Below are 23,513 nucleotides of genomic sequence, written 5' to 3'. Positions count from 1 at the left end.
TGATAGAGAGAAAAGACTACTAGGCTGGAAGAGAAGACTTAAATGGGTACCTGCTCTATCACTTACTAGCTATGTCACTTGGCCAATCACTTAGCCATCACAGGCCTCATTTTCCTAATCCATAAAATGATAACAACAATATCGCTTAATTGAAATTCCATGTTCTTCATGAATCTTTCCCTAAACTCTCCAGCCCTTCCAGCTCTGAATTTCTATGACATTTATTGTTTATTGTTTTATCACCACATTGAGCATTTAGTTACTTTGTATATTAATAATAATAATTTCCTGACTGTCTTCTTGCAACTTGAGGGCTTTTGGTAGGAATTGAGACTGGAAAACAGAGGCAACCAGGATGTTGCTACCTCCAACTGCACTTCTGAAAAAATACTGCTGGTTAGGACATTTCCTGGCCACTCAGGGGCACTCTCAGTTAGGTGAGCAGGTCCATCTTTACTGATGATATGAAATATATTAGCACTAAATATAAACAAGCATACATGCATGCACACATTCACACAAACAGAAAAATAATTTTCTTCACTTAAAAAAAAAAAAAACAGGGGATAGCTAGGTGGTGCAGTGGATAGAGCACCGGCCCTGAAGTCAGGAGGACCTGAGTTCAAATGCAGCCTCAGACCAATCACTTGACACTTACTAGCTGTGTGACCCTGGCCAAGTCACTTAACCCCAATTGCCTAAAAAACAAACAAACAAAAAAAAACTTACAGCTAGAAGGCTCTGGTTTATTTCTGCACCTTCAATTTTTGTTTGTTTATCTGAATCTCTGGCATCAGCTGCTCTCTCACTTCCAGCCAAGTCAATGAAAGATATCCTAGTGGCAAAAACCAAAAAAAAAAAAAAAAAAAAGGATTTATTTAGCCTGGGGTTTTCCTATTAAATTTGATAGCAGACAACATGCTGTAATATTAAAAGCACAATAAACCTTAATACTTTCCCTTCTCAAGAAAGGAAAAATGTTTCATAGCTTCCCTGAGGTATCATAATAACATGTTATGCCAAGAACCAGTGGCACAGGGAACAGCATTCTAGTGCTGTATTCCCAAAGCAATTGATCACACCGATGCTTCATGCCAGATTATCACAATGCAAATCACTTGGTTCTGAAGGCAGTTCTGAGGAAAGGGACTACATGTCAGACTTCCTTCCAGAACCCTCCTGCCAAATAAGGTACAGAACCAAGGCAAATTGAGTTCTAGCCATGATCAGGTATCAATAGTGAGGATAATTACTTACTGCTGATACCCCAGGGTACACACCCATACACACACATATGTAATAAAACAAAATTCAACAAGCCCCTGAATTGCAATGGTTTCCATGAAAATAGAGACTTCATTTCAGGGAGGTACACCTAACTGAGGACAGACAGATGGTTCCTCTCCAAGTTGGGGAAGAACCACTTAAGGATAAGATAAAGTAATTTCTGACACTTCAGAAATGACAGTTCAGGAAATTTTTAATAGACTAACTTTTATTTTATCTATTATTTTATAATAAAGATAAGCAGACATGTTATTCAAATGTTTGCTGAACTCATTAATAAATATGATAAGGAGCAGACTAGTAAAAAAAAAACCCAAAGAAAATTAATTAAAATGTATTCCCATTGTTTTATTTCTTCATTCAAATATGTATTTTTTGCACATTGGGGAGAAGAGAGGAAGACTTTCAATTCTCTTAAATCCATCTCTCCTTCTCCTGTACTAATATTTTTATAGTAAAAAACAACTGTTGTCCCTTTATTAGTATAAGGCTTGCCAAGAAAAGGTCATCACTTTATTTTACGCTTGCCAATGGCATTTCTTCCTGGGATTTATACAGGCTCCCAAATTCCACTATCCATCTTTGAACTAAAGCATGACATGTCATTGGGCTACTTGGTTGTTTCTGAAACATTTTGCTAGAAGACTCATAATTTAACCCATCATATTCAATATAACCGTTCTGCTTTCCATCTTACCTTCCAAAGGTTCTCTTGGCTGAATCTTTTATCTGAATTTGGATGATAGCATGGGAACGGGAGGAATCTGAATTGACTCCAGTAGCACCAGTGCTACGTTCCTTGCCACCCTTCAAAATAACCTGAAAAATAAAAAGAGTGTCTTAAACGAAGAGTAAACATACGATGTAATATATCACTTCAGTCCCTCTCACTTAAAGACACACACACAATCAATCAAGCAATCAATAAACAAGTATTTATTAAACACCTATCATGTGGTAGGCACCGTGCTACATACCGGGCATTCAAGTACAAAGAATGAAGCAATCCCTACTCACAATAAACTTATATTCAAGTGAGGGAGACAAATATATATAAAAATGTATACAACATAAACAGTATGTTTATGAGTAAATAAATGCATGCAAAAAGTAGTTAAACATGAGATAGTTTAGGAGGGAGGGCACAGCAGTTGAAGGACAAGGAAAGGATTCATGCAGGAGGTGGTGACTGAGAGGTATTTTAAAGGAAGAAAGAGACTCTATTAGGCAAAGGTAAGGAGGGAGTACATTATAGAAATGGGAGGACAACTAGTGAAAAGGTTTGGACACAGGCAGTGCAGTGTTATAAGTGAAGAATAGAGAGAAGGTTAGTTTGGCTGGACTGCAGAGTATAGGGATGTGTGTCGGTGGGTGGGGCATAAAGTATATGAACTTGGAAAGATGGGTTGGGGCTATAAAAACTAAACAAGCAGTTTATATGTTATCCTAGAAGGGCAAAAGGAAGTCACTGGACTTGGTTGAATATGGTCAGATTTGTACTTAAGGAAAATTGCTTTGGCAGTAATGTAGAGGATGGACTAGAGTGATGAGATATTTGAAGAAAGGAGACCAATTAAGAGGTTGTTGCAATAATCTAAGTAAGTAGAGAGAAGGGGTTAGATGCAAGAATGGTTATGAAGTCAGAAACAGCAAGATCTGGCAACTGAATGGATATGCGGGGCGAAGGAGAGAGTAAGAGTCCAAGATAATGCTGAAATTACTAACCTGAGACACTAGGATAATAGAATGCAGATGTCTTTTACAGAAATAGGGAAGTTTGGAAGAGGGAGAGTTCAGGAAAGATAATGACCCTGTTTGCCTCAGTTTCCTCATCAGTAAAATGAGCTGGAGAAGGAAATGGCAAACCGCTCCAGTATCTTTGCCAAGAAAACCCCAAATGAGGTCATGAAGAGTTGGAGACGACTGAAAAACAACTGAACAACAACAAACTACCTGTCTCCAAACCCAGTGCCTTAGCTACTATACCATACTATCCTTCAGTGTCCTCCTATTTCTTCTAGGATTCAGTAGAAATTCCTTATTTGGCATTTTAAACTCCACAACCCGGCCCACCCTGCCTCTTTAGTCTTCTTCCAAAATCTTCTTCCCCTACACATGTGTCATACAGTTCAGCCAGATTGGCCTTGCTGTTCCTCACAGATGACACTCCATCTCTCATCTTCATGTTTTTGTACTGGCTGTCCCCCATGCCTGAAATGCTCTCCCTCCCTTTGAGTGAGATATCTCATTTTCTCCAAGGCTAAGCTCAAACACTACCTTCTGCATGACACCCTTTCTGGTCCTCCTCAGCTGCGAACAGTCCTGACTCCAGGGGACTTTGTATGTGTGTTTTACAGACCAACATATATACATGTTGTTTCTCTTGTTAGAACATAAAGTCCTTGACGGCAGATTGTTGCTTTTATCCTTGTATGTCTGGCAAGCAGTTGCCTAGCACGTAGTAGGCACAAATGCTTGCTGATTAATTAATAAATTGTTGTATAACCATGCCTCTTCCATCTTGTACTCGTGAAGGCAATTTATGTTAACCCAAGTGTAAGACTTTACATTTATCCCTATTAAATTACATCTTACTATATTCCTCTTAGTGTTCTAGTTTGTAATGAACTTTTTGAATTCTGACTGTAGTCCTATAAGTTAGCTATCCCTTTCAGCTTTGTAGCATTTGGAAATTTAATAAGCATGACATACATGCCCTTATCCAAGTCAGTGATGATAAAATTGTTAGTGGAGAGCCAAGCAAAGTTCACTGAGCTACTGCATTGGAGACTTGCTTCTAAGTTGACAAGGAAACATTAATGGTTAGCTGTTCTTTGAGTCTGGGTATTCAACCAGTTTGGAATCCAGAACTGTATTACAATCTAGTCCACATCTCTCTATCTTCTGTCCAAATGATTTACGGTATACTCTAATGACAAAAAACAGTTATATTTTTCCTTCCATTGATATTACCTATCCTGTTTATTATGAAAAAAGTACATCCATCAGAGGCATATTCCACTCATAGGTTTACTCTTCTCAAAGCTCCAGTTATACCTGGGAGATCAAATTTGTCTCCCTGCATGAGGATCAGTAGATCTGAGCCCGTTTCTACATCTGTAAGAGGGGATGATAAGACCTCCCCACATAAGGATGTGGAGAAAGTCTAATTAGATAACTTATATAAAGCACTTTAAAAACCTTCTAAATGTAAGAAATGATGAACAAGCTGACTTATGAAAAACCTGGAAAGACTTGTATGATTTGATGCTGAGTGAAGTGAGCCGAACCAAGAGAATGTTGTACACAACAGCCACGTTGTGCTATGACTAATATTGATAAACTTAACCCCTCCCAGCAATACAAGGATCTAAGACATTTCCAAAGGCCCTGTGATGGAAAATGCTATCCACATCCAAAGAAAGAACTATGGAATTTGAATGCAGATCAAAGCTTACTATTTGCTATTTTTTTTCCTCTTCTGTTAAGTTTTGTTTCCTCTTTCTGATGGTTCCTTCTATTGGTTCTAATTTTTACTTACAACATCATTAATCTGAAAATGTTTAATAAGAATGTATATATATAGCCTATATCAGATTGTGCACCATCTTGGGGAGGGTAGTGGGGAGGAAGGGGGAGAAGAATTTTAAATTCAAAAGCATATGGAAGTGATTATTGATAAATCAAAATAAATTAATTTTAAAAAATTAAAAAATTAAAAAAAAACACACACACCTTCCAAATGCTCTAGAAATGGCAGTTGTTACAACAATTAAGACAAGCACTCTGACCTCGGGGGTACCTTGGCCTTGGGCCTGGGCAACTCTGTCTTATCTCCTGTGGGCCTATAGAATGGAATCCCTAAGAAGGGAGGGTTTACTTGTCTTCCTGGGTTTTGGAAGGATGAAGGAAATTCCAACGTATTAAGAAACTGGCAGAGCAGTGATTTGTGAAGAGATTGGGTTCAAAGGCTATGCAATTTCCTAAAGAGATGTTCTTAGGCCCCACCTGGGTATGGTAGAGGAGGATAGAAAGGAGAGGGAAGAAGACTGTCCCACAGATTATTTAAGGGTTTGCTGTTTCTAAAAGTCTGTCTTAGGTCAAAATGGGTTATTTGACATTTGTATTACTAGAACCTTTCTTTTAAAGTATGGTGAGGCAAGATGAATAACTTAGCTTGGGCCATAAAGCCTTCAGATGAAGAACTCTTACCAAAATTGGATGGTAGGTGAAGTTGTGGATTAGTATAATCATTCTGAAAGGTAATTCAGAATTATGCAAATAAAGTACCTAAAATATCTATGGACATTTTATCCCAGAGATTCCACTATTAAGCATACATCCCCCAAGGAGGTCACTGACAAAAGGAAAGGCTTTATTTGTGGCAGTACTTTTTGAGTAACAAAAAACTGGAAAGAAAATAGATGCCCATCAACTGGAGAATGACTAAACAATCTGTGATACATGAGTATAATAGACTTACTGAGCTATATGAAATGATAACTATAACGAATAAAGAAAAACAGGAAAGGACTTACATGAATTAAAGTAAGCAGAGCTAAGAAAACAATATGCATAATGACTGGAACACTAATGTAAAAGGAAATAACAGCAATAACAATAGAAAATGAATGCCACAAAATTACAAAGATCAAGAAAAGGAAAGAAATGGAATATACCACATCACTCCATTGCAGAAGCAGGAGGTCCACAGATGTGGAACATTGAATATAATTTCAGACTTTTCTGATATATTGACTGGTTTTGCTGATTTCTTCATTTTTTTCCTTAAAAATATTGTTATATAGGATGGCTCTTGGAAGGAAGGGAAGGAATATTGGGAGAAATTTGAGAATGTCAAAACAAAATATATCAATAAAAACTTAAAAGAAAAAGAAACCAATGTTACAAAATTATAAAGAACCAGTTTGGCCCCAAAGATGTGAGAAGGCACTTCCTCCCAGTCTTTATTTAAGGAATATTGCACATAATGTTAGATATTTTGAATGTATTGATTGGTTTTGCTGAATTTTGTTCTCTTTTTCTTAAAAAAAAAAAAAAACAACAAAACTTTATTTTAGGGGATGGTTTTCTAGGGAGAGGGTAGAGATACAGAGAGAAATCTAGGTGATGTAAAAACAAGACATCAATAAAAATCTATTTAAAGAAATAAAATGGGAAAAAGCCTAAATGAAGAAATACAAAGCAATGCTAATTTCTAACAGAAAATATGCCATTCCTTGTCCTCTAACTCATATACCAAAAAAAGAATATAGATACTTAAGAAAAATGTCTCTCTCAGTAGTGTACTTTATGTTTCATAAATTCTTTTTTTAAAATAAATTTTTATTGATCCTTTCTGTTTCTTACATCACTATAGTATCTCATGTATCCTCCCTTCCCCTAGAAAGATATCCCAAATGATAAATAGTATTTTTTGGAGAGGAAAGAAAAAAAAGCAGTACAACTGATCAATATGTTGAAAAAGTACAACAACATGTGCAACATGTAATGCCTGTGGACTTCCATGAAGGGGTAGGCTGGAGGTGTGTTCTCATATCTCTTCATTCCAACCCTACTTGATCTGCATAATTTTGACTCATTTACTCTTGATTTTTTGGTTTACATTGTTGTAGTTGCCTTGCATATTATTTTCTTAGCTCTGCTTAACTTCATTCTATATCAGTTCATATAAATCTTTCCCTGCTTTTCTATATTCATCACATGCATCATGTCTTACAGCACAGTAATATTCCATTACATTGCTGTATCACAATTTGTTAAGCCATCCTCCAACTGATGGGCATCTACTTTGTTTGCAATTCTCAGGTATCACAAAAAATGCTCCTAGGGGCAGCTAGGTGGCACAGTGGATAGAGCATCAGCCCTGGATTCAGGAGGACCTGAGTTCAAATCTGGCCTCAGACACAAAAAACATTCACTAGCTGTGTGACCCTGGGCAAGTCACTTAACCCCATTGCCTAGCCCCCCCCAAAAATGCTCCTATAAATATTTTTTACTTATTGATAGCTTCCTTGGGGTATAAGCCCAGTAACAGAATCTCTGGTTCAGAGGGTATGGACATTGTAGTTACTTTAGTTGCATACTTCTAAATTGCTTTGAAAAAAATTGCTCCACCAACAATGCATTATTGTACCTTTCTTTCCACAATGCCTCCAACAAGGACTGTTGCCATTTTTTTTTTCATTTTTGCCAATTTGTAGAGTGTTTTGATTTGTATTTCTCCTATTATAAGTGATTTGAAGCATTTTTTCATGTGATTGTGAATATTTGGCAGTTCTTTTAAGAGCGGTTTGTTCATATTCTTTGACCATTCATCTATTGAGATATGGCTATCAGTCAATAGTAAATAACCTATCCAAAGTACTACTTCACTATATATCATAAAAGATATCCTTATGCCTTCTCTTAGGAAAGGTGTTCTGGGATAATAAAGGCCATGCCTACATACCAGGGAAAGCAGATTACAGAAAATCCTCTTGAGTAAATCTTGAATAAATTTCAGATTTGTTCTCACTGTTTATAGCTTTTAGTCAAAGAAAAGAGATTTCTCCTTGGAAATTCATTCCTCTCACCTGAAGTCTTCCACCAAAGTTACAGAGAAGGCACTACCCCGTGAAAGTTCATGGCCAACAAGGAAAGCATGTGGGTATGGAAAAGGCGTATAAGGAATAATAATATGAGGCAATGGATCCTTCTAGTTTCTCCTCATTGACTTCAAACTTCCTGAAGGTTATTTCTCTAGAGACTGTCTATGCTGAAACTCTTGCACCCACTTGACATGTTTTGTTTTGTTTTTCCCCCTAGAACCATATGAATCCTCCAAAGGTATATGAATTTTCCAGATGAGCAGTTCGGTAGCAACCCAGCCCTCAGAGGGGTCGCTGAAGGATAGATGTGGTTATGATACTGCATATGCTTTTGCAATTGCCCAGGAGATGACTGCTTTTCAGCTAATAGCTGAGATTTTGCAAACTGGCCAAATTTAAATACCTTCCTCAAGTTTCAGCTTCTAAGACTCAAGATGCAAACAATTATACCACAGGACAATCCCAGCACCCATGATGAATTTGAAAAGTTGCATCTCTTGCACTCAATTTAGAAATATGGAGAAAATTAAGTACCCATATCAAAATTAATCTACATGGTCAACTTTCAGACCTGATTCCTAATTTGGGAGTTTTTTTTTTTTTTAGCAACATAAAGAATTAGTAATGTTCCCTGCCCTTAGAAATTCTCACACCTAATAGCTTAAGTGTAATCCTTAAAAAAAAAAAGTAACTTTGGCTGAATCTAGTAGTGTATACCTGTAATACCAGCTACTGGGGGAGGCTGAAGCTGGTAGGTCTCTTGACCTTGGGAATTCTGAGCTGCACTGGCCTAAGCTAATTAAGTATTTTCATTGAGTCCAGTACCAATATGGTGAGCCCCAAAGAGTAAGGGGCTATGTAGGGAGGGGCATATTACTTGGGTTGAAAATGGAGTAGATAAAGCTTCTTTGCCAATTAGCATTGGGATCAGGTCCATGAATGGCCACTACACTTCCTGTCTGGATGAGATACACAGACACTGTTTCAAAACAAAAAAAGTTAATTTTAATACTGTTGGAACAGGAATGCACAGGCCATGTTGGGGGGAAGGATATAGAACTGCTTTTCTGAAGTAGGAATAGTGAGAAAAATGAGTGGAAAGGCTGACAGGGGCCAGCTTGTGGAAGACCTTTCTTCTTAGAGCAGGTCTATAAAGGTGAACCCATATAAACGTACTTTCCTACTCCAACCAGTCTTTCCAAAATCCTTGTGGAAATTATGGCTAAAGTTCAAAAACGTTCCTGATGAGTTAAATTAAGGAGAAGTCTTTGCAGATCTGAGATCATGACTTTTCAGCCTTCTCGCAGCACTTGCCAGAAAAAGTTTCTGTAGGGAATCAATCTTCTTGAGGTGTGGAAAGTCCATAAGAAGTAAGTTTAATAAGTGTAGTTCTGGATAAAATTACTCTGACAGGAAAGTATGTTGAAACATCCTTTAAAATTAATCTTTAGAAGCTCTAGGAAATAGCCTTCTTCAATTTCAGTGATGGTATATTCTAAAATCCCTCAGCTCCCAAAGTATTATGAAATATAAGCAATACAAAGAAATGGGGAATCTTGTAAGAGATCAACTTTTCCCCTTTGTAAATAAAAAATTTCACTTAAAAATTTTTTTTTTACTTTGCTTAAGTCTGAGGCCCTTGAGTTAAGTGAATATTTCCATTTCTTTAAACACTTACAGTCAAAAGTAGCAGTGTTGAGACAATGAATAAGTCTTACCTCGAAAGTCCACCTGTTCATCATTTCTTATGGAACAATAGTATTCCATTACATTCACATACCACAACTTGCTCACCCATCCCCCAATTGATGGGCATCCCCTCAATTTCCCATTCTTGGCCACCACAAAAAGAGCTGCTATACATAATTTTGTACATGTGGGTCCTTTTCCCATTTTTATGAACTCTTTGGAATAAAGCGCTAGAAGTGGTAGTGCTGAGTCAAAGGGTATGCACAGTTTTATAGTAAAGCTTACCTCTAAAAGGAGATCCACACTATCGACTGGAAGTTCCTGCAATCCCACTATCTGTACAACATGCTTACTATCTTCTCTTGCAAAAAGTCTGCAGGAGCAAGAACAATGTTAATGAAGATCTAACTAAAGGCATCAAGGAACACCTACCAGGTTCTATGTTTCAAAGTCACGGAAAAGTGAAAATCAGAAAATTATTGGTTATCTCTAGAATGTAAAGCTAAACCAGTACTGTTAAACCAGGAGAGAAAATGCCATCTCTTATTTACGTTGTAGATTTAAAAAACAAATCTGTTAAAAGGAAATTGATCAAGGCTAGTAATAGGACCAATTAAACAATTTAAATTAAACTTAAAAATACATTTCCAAAATCTAAGCCACTTGGGATACCGAATTCCCAACCCTCCTCCCAGCATCTAGTTTCAATATTCCTTTTAATAAAAAGGAAGGCTTCAGGAGTAGCAGACTTGGGTCAGTTAAGGGACCATTTGAAAGCCTGAGTAGTACTAACAAAATTTTAAAAGAAAGTAAGTTTTATACTTCTAAGCACAGAATTTAAAAATAAATTGAATACTTATGTTAGCAAAGTCCTTTAGTATTTCTGAACAATTCAAAAAACTTTGCATTTCAAAGCTACCTTTTTTTCCCCCTGGTCCTATAAAATAACACCTCGGTAGTTTTATTACTACAGTACTAAATCTTCATGGAATTGCAAAATTTAAAAGTTGAAAGGTCCTCAGTGGACATCTAGACTAAAATCAATAAGCCAGATGTGGTGGTACATGCCTGTAATCCCAAATACTTTAGAGGCTGAACCCTGAGGTCCTCTTAAGTTTGGGAATTCTGAGCTGCAGTGAACTATGCCAGTGAGATGTCCATGTTAAGTCTGGCATTAATAAAATGAGACCCCAGAAGTAGGGGACCACCAGTTCAGCTAAAGAGGGACAAACCAGCCTAGGTCAGAAATGGAACAGATTAAAGCTCCCATGAATAGCCCTTGTACTTCCAGCCTGGGTGAGATAGGGAGACTCAGTCTTTTAAAGAAGAAATCGAAGAATAAAAATGAGAAGATATGGCACTCAACTGAGGAGACCTGACCTATTTAAACCAACTGTGAAAATAGTGAAAAATTGGAAATAGATAAAAGAATTGACACTGGCACAGATTATCACCATGTCCTAAGGAAGTTTAGTAAATCAATTGCCACTATTAAGAGTCCAAAAGAGTTTAGGAATCCTGAAAGTCAGCAAATGTTTGATCACTTCACAAAGCAGAAGGATATGGTAGCCAAAAGCAAGACTTATTAAAATAGGAACCTGTTTCTAAAAGATTACGTAGGAAGATAGTGGAAAATAATCTATAAATGCTGCCTCATAAAACAGAAAGAAGTAGAGGGAAAAACAGGTTTACACAAGATTAATGAGAGAGCCAACTAAGCCAAATTATTTTGAGAGTATTTGAGGATGAAAACAAGAGGACAACAAACAGATGAAAAACGTAAAAGATCTGTAAAAATTCCTTTAAGGTCACATGATCAACCAGATGGCAATTTGTTTTCCACAATCTTCTGCAACCTAAAATCCTCTCTCAAAAGCAAATATATATATATAAATTCTAGAGTAACTTAAGATAAATCCACAAGATAGGAAAACAGAAAACACCCTTCATGAAATAACCTCAAATAGATGAAATATTTAGAACTCTCAAGACAAGTGCAATGTAAGTATACCTAAAGATGTCTGGAATAGGCAGGGGCCTGGAAATAAGTAAACATTTCACTTTCCAAATCTAAAAAAATTGATACTGGAAAGACTCATTTTCTTTTTTTTTTTTTTTTAAATTTATGGCATAAAACAAGCATTTCCAGAGCATAGTACAATTAAAAAAATGACCAAAAAAAAGAGACAAATATGTTTTGTCATCTGTCAGGATTGGGGCTAGGACAATAACAGGATGAAGTAGTCAAGGAATGAATTCTAGGACCTAGAGTTGAATGATCATGGCTGGATCTAGTAGGTATGAAGAGTTTAGGAATCAAGAAGTCAGTCTTACTTATGTAGGTACCATGGGCCCAGGTGAAGGTGCATTAGATTCCGAAATTAAAAAGCAAACAGTAGAGATCAGGTGAGGTGACTAAGAAATGAAGCCCTTAGTGCACAGATGGGGTAGAAAGGTAAAGAATCATTTTCTTTTCTAAAAAAAACAAAAAACTCTACTCTTCCCCCAGATCAATTTTAAACTCTTTGACGGCAAGAATTTTATACTCTGTATCTCCCATAGCACCCAGCACAGTGTTAGACACATAACAAGCACTCAATCAGTGTTCCTGAGTCAATCTTCTACCCAACAATGTAAACGGTCAGAGAGAACATAATTTTGTCTTTGTGGTCAGAAGATGATAAAGTGAGAAAGGGCCTTTAGTCATTTACATTAGAGAGAGCTGAAATCCAGAAGGAAATACTTCACTCTAAGTCATACAGCTAAGTATAAAGCAAGCACTCAAATCCTGGTTTTTGAGTCTTTTGACTTTAAATCCTAAATGTTCTTTCCGCTGCACCACACATAGTGGTAATGCTGATTGGGTAGTAGTGCCAACTCCATGGCTGATATATATAAATCTCATCCCAGCTGAAAAATTTGAGGTTTGACAGAATTTTTTGAAGTAACTAAGGAAACCATTTTGTTAGGTGTATTTGAAGCTTTTGAGAGAAAATGAAGGAAAGAGGGAAAAACATATACTTTACAGTATCTATAGTATAACAAGCTTTTGAGTCAAAAAGGAAGAAATAAAAATTCTAACTTCTTGAAACTGCTTTGATGATCAGGAGAATGAAGAAAGTCCTTAATTTAAAAGTTACTGTGTGACCCTGGGCAAGTCATTTAACCCCATTGCCTAGCCAAAAAATAAATAAATAAATAAAAGTTACCAATCACCTCTTAAATAATGAAACATAGAAGATTAACTCAAGTAGTTGTCAGAACAATCAGATCAAGCTAGAAACTGTAGCTGATTCAATTTTATAGGATAGATTAGGAACAAAGGACTTTTTACAAATTGAAAAAGACTTTAAAGATTATCTATTCCAATGTGGAAAAATTGGGACACTAATACCCTGTCACTGGAACTGTGAACTGATCCAACCATTTTGCAGAGCAATCTAGAATTATTTCCAATGAGTTATTAAACTGCCTATAGCCTTTGACCCAGCAATACCACTATTAGGTTGCTTCACAAGAACTCATATGTTTAAAAATATTTATAGCAGCTCTCTTTGTGGTGGCAAAGAACTGGAAATTGAGGTGATGCCTACCAGTTGGGGAATAGCTAAACAAGTTGGGTATATGATTGTGATGGAATACTACTGTGCCATAAGAAATGATGAAGTGACTGATTTTAGAAAAACACGGAGAGACTGGCAGGAAATAATGAAGACTGAAATAAGAAGAACCAACAGAATGTTGTGTACAGTAACAGCAATATTGCTTGAAGAACAACTGTGAATGACTAAGTTATTTTGAGTATCATAAATACTAAAATCAACTACAAAGGACCTATGAAGGAAGATACTACCCCCCCAGAGAAAGAACTGATAAATATTAGTATGTATAGTATGGTTTTACAAATCTGTGTTTAATGGTGGCCTTCTCGACTGCGGGGTAGAGGAGAAGGAGGGAAAAAAAGAAGTGCATAGCAGAGAGCAAAAGAAAAAGCACAGAAAAGCAGGCTGCTTTGGAAATGATGTGTAATATTTATTACACGGTTTTTAAAAAAAAAGTAAACTGTGAAGTGGAGATTCATGGTTTCATACTGAATCCACTAAGTATGTTGTGCTGTGTAAATGGAAAGGGTTTTTTTTTTTTTTGTCTTTTTGTATTTAAGTTCAAAATGAATAAATTTTTTTTTAAAAAGATGATCTATTTTAACTTCTGGAGCAGATGCCTTTTAAGATCCCCTCCAGTTTTATGGATATTATAATACTTTGATCCTTCATTTTATAGATAAAAGGAACAAAGGCTCCAAAAGGGTAAGTGACTTGACTGAGGTCACAAGTTGGTCAGTGGCACAGTCAGGATCTTAAACTCATGTCTTTTGTCTTGAAACTCAATGTTTTCATTACTCCATTCTATTCAACATACATTTATTAAGTGCCCATTGTCTCCAAGGCAAAAGGAAACTTAGAGTATTTGTATTTCCACCAAAAAAAATAGCATCCCCTACACAATGCCACTTTTTTTCCCAAAATTATGACTGTGGAATTCTTATCCAAAGTAGTAACAACAAAGTGCTTTATAGTTTCATGGTTTTATCAGGTACCTTTTCCTTCCATTTAGAAGATCATAAAGTTGTCCACAGTAGATCTCATAAAAACTAATCCACACAGAGAGGTCTCTCCTTGGCTGGGCTAGGTCTATTTGCCTAAAGATGTCTTCAGCAGCGAGAGCATAGAGCCCTGGGTTTTGATGAGTACCTATCATGGTATAAGTCTTTCCAGCCCCTGTTTGTCCATATGCAAAGCAAGTGGCATTTCCTCTGTGAAAAGAATTATTAATTAGTGTATGAATTTGACTCATTTATGCATATTATTATACTACTAACCTGCATATAAATAACAAAAAATGAGCTAGGTACATGAAATGTCTTACTGATATACACTGTAAATGCTCCAGGAGGGAAAAGAGCTCACAAAGCAGATTTATTTACAGAACCAACGTTTTTTAAAAGATAATGGAGGAGATCCTGCAGCACCTAGTTCATTGTCTAGCATTTAGCCGAAACTCAATAGACATATGATTAATTGAAATGAATGGAATTCTGTTTTATAATGAATGGTACTATAGTGGAAAGTTAATATATTTTGTAGAGGGAACCCATCTGGAGAAAAATATGGAATAGTAGAGTATTGAACTTGGAGTCAGAAAAAGTATAATAAGATACTGCCTCTGACATTTCCTATCTGTATTACTGTGGTCGTCACAACTTCTTTGATACTCAGTTTCCCCATCTGTAAAATGGACATAATAATAACTGTAGTACCTACCTCATACAGTTAGTCAGGCTCAAATGAAATAAAGTACATAAAGCACTTTGAAAAATGTATAGTACAAGTACCAATTATTATTAATAATCCATGGATATTATTACCACGAATGGCACTGGCACAATACAATCCAGCCTCCCTCCCCTCCATGACAGAACCTGTATGTGTGTGACTATGGCTTGTAAAGAATATCAACTAAATAAACTCTTAAAACAAGTCAAAAAAAAAAAGATAATGGAGGAGAGAGGAACAAGGATTTGACTCAACCAACCAACACACATTTATTGAGCTTCTATCATGGGCCCAATTAGGCACTGTGTATATAGAAAAAAGAGATGACATGGTCTTTGCCCCAAAGAATTAGTCTAGCTAGGCACACAGGGTTGGGGAGCCTGACCAATTTGTTCTATAAAGTTTGGATTTAGTCAAAGGGTCGAACTTGAGAATCTAGAGGGCCACATGTGGCCTTGAGGCTGCAGGTTCCTCACTCCTGTCTAATGACATAAGATTCATGCACAGGAAATGAGTATAAATAAAATGAAATATAATCAAAATGCTAAATTCTGTGATACTGCCTTTCAATAATCATAGTTTAATATGAGCTAGAACACTTGGGGAAGACTTCATGGAGAAGGAGCAACTGGAGTCTAGGCCTTTAAGGATTTGTAAGATTTGAAATGATGGAGAGAAAGATCAATCCAGGCAAAATGGGAATAAGAATCAGGGCCTCAGAGATAAGAATAAGCATGGTGTGCAATAAAGAGACAGGTCTTACTGTTCATGTCAGAAGTAATGGAAAATAAGATTAGATAATTAGGATGGGACAAAATTACAAAAAGTTTAAGATGTCAAGCAGGGAAATTGAGAGTTAATAGGTAATATGAGCCTCTGCATAAATAGGTACACAGTACCTACTTGCAGCAAAGGAAAGAAGATGAAAATCAACCTGAAGCTAGGGAAGGAGGCTAACGAAAGCAATTATGAAGATATGAAAAAGCAAAATGGCAACAGCCACTGTACAAAACATTTTCTTCACAACAACCTTGTGAGATGGGAAAGGTGTGTATCATTATCCCCATTTTACAGATGGGAGAATTGAGGCCGAAAGATTTCCAAAGCTATATACCTAATAAATGGCAAAACCAACATTAGATCCCTGGTCCTTTGACTCCAAGTCCAATGCTCTTTTCACTACACTGTACTTAAGATTAGATTGCCAGCTTTTTAAGGACAGGGATCACGTCTTTTATCCCCTCTATAGTAACTAGTATGGTGTTCTGTAAACAGTAGGCACTCGATAAACTTTGCTAAGGTGACAGAAGTGCAGTTATAAGAGGAACTGAAAACATGTATGTGCATGGAAGACAAAAGTCAAGTCATGAAGGAAAGACTGTCAAAGAGAGAACAAAGAAATTTTTTTAACGCCCACAACAAATTCAGAATTGTTTTAAGGGTACAAACTTATTTATCTTTTTTATATATGGTCATGAAAGAGGTTCCTATTTTGCTCTCCATAATAAGCTTGACTTACAGTAGTTCTCTCCACCCCACCACTACATACTAGTGCCTAATGTGATACTATCAAGTATAATGCAATTTAAATAAATTCCAACTCATTTTATTAATTCATGTTCCTAAACTCTCCTCTCCTCTAGAGAACTGTTAGATAAGAAATGCAGAACTGAAAGACTATATATAAAACTTTTGTCTATTTGTGACTTTAATAAATTTTTAAACATTATTATTATACTTATTGAGTAGCCTCAATTTGTGCTCTCATGAATACCCAATGCCTGATTATGGAAATCTTAATTTCAACTACAGCAAGGACACATAATCCTAACTATCAAAATATCAGATTAAATACAACCAGTTGTTAAAACTTTAAATTCTCAGTACTCTGACAAATTATGTTTTTTAAAACAACCTCTATTTTCTTATTGCACAGAGAATCAAAATCACTCACGCATGAGGAGTAATGCAAATTTCTAGGTACTAAGTCCTATAAATATTGATATTACATTTTTCCACATAGCTTAATTTAAATAATCATTAAATTAAAATACAGTGGATAGAAAACTCTTAATTCATGTTTCATGCTGCATGAAAATACAAACAAGATTCATATAGAAAAACAGTATATGAAAAGGAAAGAGAAACAAAGGACTATCCTACCCTTTAAAAATATGCTGAATGAGTGGGTGAGTGGTCTTCATATATACATCTTGATTGGTAGACATCTCACCAAAGACTTCATCAAAATAAAAAACATGCTGAAAAATAAATTTTATTTTTATAGGAAAATAAATATAATGGATTTTCTTCAACTAAACCAGTAAAATGACATTTTAGCTCACAATAATGATAATTAACCCACAGACAGGATAAGCAATCAGAAGCTATCAGATAACAATATCTTAGTTTTCTCAGCTTTATTGCTTATATACAATAGCAATTAATGTGTGTATTTTTAACGAGGACAAAATAAAGCGTGGATTTTTGTTCCTGATAGAACTGCTTGAACACAAGAGTAACTAAAATTTCACAGAGGGTCCTAGACAGAGAATCTCAATTCTTTTGGGCTATATCTCCATGGATCAGCTTTGATAAACATTCCAAATGACTATTCCTGGTAAAGATCTCAGTTTACACTACTTAGGAATCAAACCCTACACACCTTAACAATCTGGAAAATGTTGTCAATTAGCAGGCTAAGCCAGCAGCAAAAATTATGCGATTATCCGCCAAAATGGTGTGCCCAACAATGTTGGCAGCCCTTTCATTCCCCCTGAAATAAGGTCAAGAAATTCTAAAGGAGGCCAGAGAGATTAGAGGGGGGTGAGAAAGAAGACTTCCAGGAGGGGTATGAATTTTCAGATAAATTTTAAAGGGCACAATGGATATGTAGCTTAAGTGATGAGAAAGAGAAGAGCATTCCAAATTCTCAGAAAAGGCTCGTTTTAATTGTTATACATTGCTCAGCCAACAGTGTTTTTTTCTATTTTTTTTTTTGTATTTTCATTGAGCACTGGAAGAAAGGGACATTCTCCGATGCTTCCAGGGATAGGTACTTATAGGTCTCTAGGCTTCAGAAGGTTGACAATTACAAACATGTCAACGGATCTGCAATGTGGGCAGGCTTGGGATGGAAACAGCAAAGAGGCAAATTTAAGCTTTGACATAAGGAAATATGCCCTGACGATCAGAGCTATCCAAAAGCTGAATATGGTTTTGAAGAAAAACCTGAAGTCCATCTGTCAGGTATGTGACAGATGGGCAGCTAGGTGGTACAGTGGATATAGCGCTGAACTCAGAGGCAGTAAGTCCTGTGTTCAAATCCTTTCTCAGACACTTACTACCCAGGGCAAGTCACTTAACCTTATTTGCTTCAGTTTCCTCATCTGTAAAATGGACATAATAATAGCACCTGCCTCCCAGGGTTATTGTAAGGATCAAATTAAATATTTGTAAAGTGCCTTGAAATCTTAAAGTGCTATATAAATGCAAACTATTATTATGATAATGACAATTAGTAGTGATAGTAATTCCTGCTCAGGTACAGGTTAGATGACCTGGTTTCTGAGGTCCCTTCCAACTCTGAAAATCTGTGATTGTTGTGTATGGGGGTAAGAGTGGCAGGATCCAATTACACACTAGAGTAAGCCTCAAAGTATTATTCCAGGGCCTCACTGCACCATGCAGATCCTATGTTTTCAAAGGCTATTCTGGATGAGTGCAAGTACTGGTCAGTTCTGTCAAGATGGAAAGGTTGCAAGGTTGCGTCTAGCTAGAGAATATATTTCTGTCATCTAAGGACCAGACTAATTAAGTTCAGAAAGGCTCATCACCAGAAGGTCAGCTATACCACATGATATATTTTTTCCTAAGATTTTATTCTCTTTTTTATATGCAGTTCTTCAGGAGAGTGTTACATCAGCACTGAAATTTGCTAAATGAAGATAGAGGGGAAGTCTGGGGTGAAAAAGTCCATTTTGCAATTACAAAGAAATGTATCACATCTGCAAAAAGGCTAGAAGATGAGAACTCTAAAACAGAATGACAAAGAAAGCTGTGGATTTTTCATTGTTTTAAAAATATTGTTTTTAATGTACTTGATATCTAAGCAAGGATACCTGATTATTTATGGAACTTGTTTTATGTAAACTTATTTAATAAAATTAAATAAAATAACACTATATAATAAAATATCAATAAATTATTCATAAGATCAAAAACAAAAGTAAAATATGAAAACTTCTCAGGAAAATCAAAAGAAAAAATTGAACAATAACAGGTATAGAAACTTGAAAATAACTTCTGCTCTCTACTTTTCCTGAGTGTGTGGCAATTTTTCCTCTCTCCTTCTACAATTATATATGAATTACTTAGGAGTTATGAAGCTAACATATTAGGAAAGGAACCATTAATTAAAAGAATAAATATATTAAATATTAACAAAATTTTCATAATTATTTGCTTTGATAAAATGTAAAGATTCAGAAATCGGTTAAGACAAACTTTTAACTGTAGTTTAGCCTCTGACAGCTGATAATGATGTCAGAGTACAGTAAAATTTAGGAATAAGCAAAATAGTACATGTATATATATAATCTAATGTAGACTCAAATGAACAGTATTTGTGATTGTTAAGTAAATGAAATTAATCCACTCTAAACAGTTGCATTTATCTCTTTAACTAAGCAAGAATGCAAGTAAAACATGAAAAAAGATGGATTTTAAATACTTTATTCATTCAAGAAACACCTGTTCAGAATTAAAATTCTTCTAGTCCCTCTCCTTTTTTGCCTTCTTTTATAACAAACAAAAAGCAAAGAAAACTCACTTAGTATTACTTGACAGCTGAGAATTCTAAACTAACGTGGCAAAAAGTATAATAACGCTGAACTGCGACAACTGCAGGTACTCAATAAATACAAAGGAAAAGTGTTGCCTTATTGAGAGAATTACTGCAAATAAAGAATGGCATCATCTGAAGTCACTCAGCACTACAGAAGTCTTCTGTAGATGATGGTCACACAGTATTTATGCCTTTGGTTATAGAAAGTGGCAAAATTGGTTTAATCATTTCAGCCATCTTCAAAATAAGTACTGATTGCTGAAGTATAATTGGGCATGAAGAGATCAGCTAATAATTTTGTGTACATAGAACCAGCCAACTTCTTTGAGCAAAAGAGAAATGTCTAATTTTTGTAACTAAGATGAGGAAAAAAAGAATAGAAATCTGAGTTCAAAGTGGGGAAAGAAAAACTATGATAAAAAAAATTTGGCCTAAGTGTGAAGGAAGCTATGTAAATAAAATGTGGTCAATTTTTACATAATAGAGAATACATTATTTATAGATTTTTCTCATCTACCACTCACCTGATTTTTAGGTCAATAAGGGGGAGGTTGGAATAAATACTAGGGGTTGAATATGTGAAGGTGTAAGGAATGGGGAGGGAAAAAGGCAAATTGTGAAATAATTATATTAACATCCTACGTCTTTGTTATGTATTGATCAATAATGTAAAAGTACTTCTACGCCACCCAAAACAGTTATCAAAGAGGGTTCCAGCTAATCTGAAGCAAGTGCCAATAAACTGTGAAGATTTTACCTTTTGATTAGCTTTGAGTTCTTATCATTTTGACAAAGAATGGGAACTTCTCCACCCCATAACTCAAGTTATTTATCTAAAGTCTTCTGTGTTGGACATAAAATCCTTCATGTGATCTCATCAGCAATCACGGATTTAATTATTATCTCTCTGCCTATGATTCTCAAATCTACTTATCTAGCTCTAACCTCTCTCCTGACCTCTAGTCTTCAACTACATGTCTCCATTGGCCATCTCAAACTGGTTATTTCACAGGCATTTTAAACTCACTGTGTCCAAAACTAAACTTATTATCTTTCCTCCCTAAGCGCACTCCCCCCCCCATTTTCCATCTTTTCTATTACTGTGGAGGACACTACCATTTTCCCCAATTACCCAGGCTCCCAACTTAGGTGTCATTAACTCCTCACTTTCAACTGTCCCCCATTCCCTACATCCAATATGTTGTGAAGGCCTGTCAATTTTACCTTCATAACATCTCTCACAATACTCCCCTTCTCTCCTATGACACTGCCACCATCCTGGGGTAGGCCGTCATCACCTCAAGGCTGGACTATTGCAATGGCCTGCTGGTTGGTCTCCCTGCCTCAAGTGTCTCCCCATTCTATCTCCACTAAGCTGTCAAACTGATCTTCCTAAAGCATATTACTGATCATGTCGTCCACCATTAATCCCCCATCAATCAACTCCAGTGGCTCCACATCACCTCCAGAAACAAATCTGAAAATCCCATTTGGTATTCAAAACCTTTCACAGCCCAGCCTTCTCCGAGGTTTCCAATCTTCTTTTAGCTTACTCACCCCAACATTCTCTGCAATACAGTGACAATGGCCTCCTTACTGTTCCTTGCAAAAGAAACTCCATCTCCAACTTTACATTCTTACTGTCTGACATGCTTGGCATTCTCTCCCTCCTCATTTCCTCCTCCTGGATTCCCTGGTTTCAAGTACCAGTTAAAATCCTCCCTTCTACAGGAAGCCTTGCCCAATCTCCCTTAATGCTAGTGCTTTTCCCCTGTTGATTATCCCCATTTTATCCTGTATGGATCTCATTTGTTCAGCGTTGTTTTCATGTCACCTCCCCCATTAGACTGTGAAGTCCCTGAGAGCAGGGACTGTTTCTTGCCTTTCTTTGTATCCCCAGAACTGAGCACAATGCCTGAAACAGTGTTTAATAAATGCTTGTTGGCTTGACCCAAATCCCTGTGATTTGTTGTATTAATATCTTCACTTTGCTTGTAAAAAAGAATTGAGACACAGAGAGACTGACTTGCCCAAGGTCAGATAAATACTGAACCTGCAATAGAGCTCACAGGCTGCTACTTTTAGTCTGAAAAAAAGGGAAGTCTTTTGGGGTAGGGGGTGGGAAACAAGGGAGATTTTTTTTTGCCTTTTGGTGAGGCAATCAGGGTTAAGTGACTTGTCCAGGGTCACACAGCTAGCGTCAAGTGTCTGAGGCCATATTTGAACTCAGGTCCTCCTGACTCCAAGGCCAGAGCTCTATCTACTGCGCCACCTACCTGCCCCCGAAGGGGGCCTTTCATATATGGGAAAGTAGCAAGAGAGTACTTTCTGAGTAGCCAGAGAGAACTTTCTAACAACTAAAGTCTAAAAATGGAACTGCTATTTTGTGATACTGTGATACTCATTAAGGGACATATTTAAGGAGAACTTTATTTCAAAGAGGGTGTGGAGGATATTCTTTCTTCCACTGGGCAGGAGGTTCCATCTCTCAAGTCTCTCTCAATAAGATTCTAAGATATTCTAATAAAAAAATCAAAGTTAACATTCTTTACAACACAAATGCAAATTAGTTCAAAATTTAAAAGGTAGCATCATACCTGCAAAATATACTGGGTAAGGTCAACCGCCTCTTTCTTTTCATAGACAAGTAAAGTTTCTTTATCTTCTACTGTAATAATGTTAATTTCTCCACGCCTTTCTTCCCTCATGCCCAGAGGGCGTTTCCGTACACATACTCGGATTTTCTCAGTTTCAGTCCAAACATTACCCTTCTCTGACATATTCTCTCTGAAACAAGTTTTAAAATGATTTTCATTAAAAAGAAAAGAAAATGCTGAAGTTAACAGAAAAGTATGTTTAATTGTAAATTTTGGTATTACTATTATTAAATGGTCCCATTAGGTTTTTGTCATCTTGCACATATTTAAGAATGATTGATTGGTAGTTCTGATGAAGATGAATGCTACCTCTAAGCACAGGTCTTAGTGCAGTTTTAAGCTTTAATCTTATTAAGTAATAATTAGTTTTTGTTTTAAAAACTTATTAACCAATAATTAATAAGCTTTAATACTTATTAAAGCTTAAAAAGCTTAAAACTGCACTAAGACTTCTGGACTACTCTGTATTGTTACTTTGTAGAAGTGCAAAAATTGAGAAATTATCATAAAAGTGAAAACTGCTTTTGTTTTTGTTTCAAATACTTTAACAACTAAGTTTGTCTGTAAATGTGTTTAAATGCCAACCATCACCCATTCTTAATTTAGTATTAATTGCTGATTTTGATGTAATTCCTGACAAAGTACTGACACTATTGAATAAAAATTTTACTATTTAGTTCCTGACTAAGTCTCTAGGCAATTAAGATCTTCTTAAGATAAAAGACTTTGAATTTAGGGAATTAGAGGTAGAACTCTTTCTGAAAAGCTTTTGATTGTGAAGATTCTTTCTCCAGGTTTAATACAATTCATTCTGACTAATCTTTTGAATATGGTGAAAAGTGTGTCAGCATCCCCAACTTTTAGAAGTCCCAATTCATATTTTATCTCCCTTATTATCCAATTATTCCCATGAATTTACTCTTTTCCCAACCATTTTTCTAATTTTTTTCCATATAAAGTGACCAAACTTGTTGAATTTAGGTAGAACAGTAATGAATATCAACTTTCTGTCCCTCTATGTGTCACCTTAAATGTTTTTTTTTTGATACATTTTGTCCACTATATCCTGCTTCTTCTGTCCTTCTCTCTT

General features: G+C 36.1%; 1 protein-coding gene across 1 annotated transcript in view; it reads right to left on the bottom strand.

Annotated features, from left to right (window-relative positions):
• LOC114025681 (kinesin-like protein KIF24) overlaps positions 1-23,513 on the bottom strand; it is a 61,162-nt gene that overhangs the window by 14,538 nt on the left and 23,111 nt on the right. Inside the window, exons 4-9 of the mRNA XM_027839151.1 lie at positions 22,364-22,553; positions 17,084-17,181; positions 14,185-14,400; positions 9,873-9,960; positions 1,985-2,106; positions 730-835 (exon numbers count right to left, since the gene is read on the bottom strand). Of these exons, the coding sequence (XP_027694952.1) occupies positions 730-835; positions 1,985-2,106; positions 9,873-9,960; positions 14,185-14,400; positions 17,084-17,181; positions 22,364-22,553 (820 nt within the window). The remainder of the gene's footprint in view (positions 1-729; positions 836-1,984; positions 2,107-9,872; positions 9,961-14,184; positions 14,401-17,083; positions 17,182-22,363; positions 22,554-23,513) is intronic.

The sequence above is a fragment of the Vombatus ursinus genome, unplaced genomic scaffold (assembly GCF_900497805.2).
Source record: "Vombatus ursinus unplaced genomic scaffold, bare-nosed wombat genome assembly UNPS02014832.1, whole genome shotgun sequence".
In the NCBI taxonomy this organism is placed as follows: domain Eukaryota; kingdom Metazoa; phylum Chordata; class Mammalia; order Diprotodontia; family Vombatidae; genus Vombatus; species Vombatus ursinus.
The sequence above is the reverse complement of the archived record's forward strand: the minus strand, read 5'-3'. Positions and strand labels throughout refer to the sequence as shown.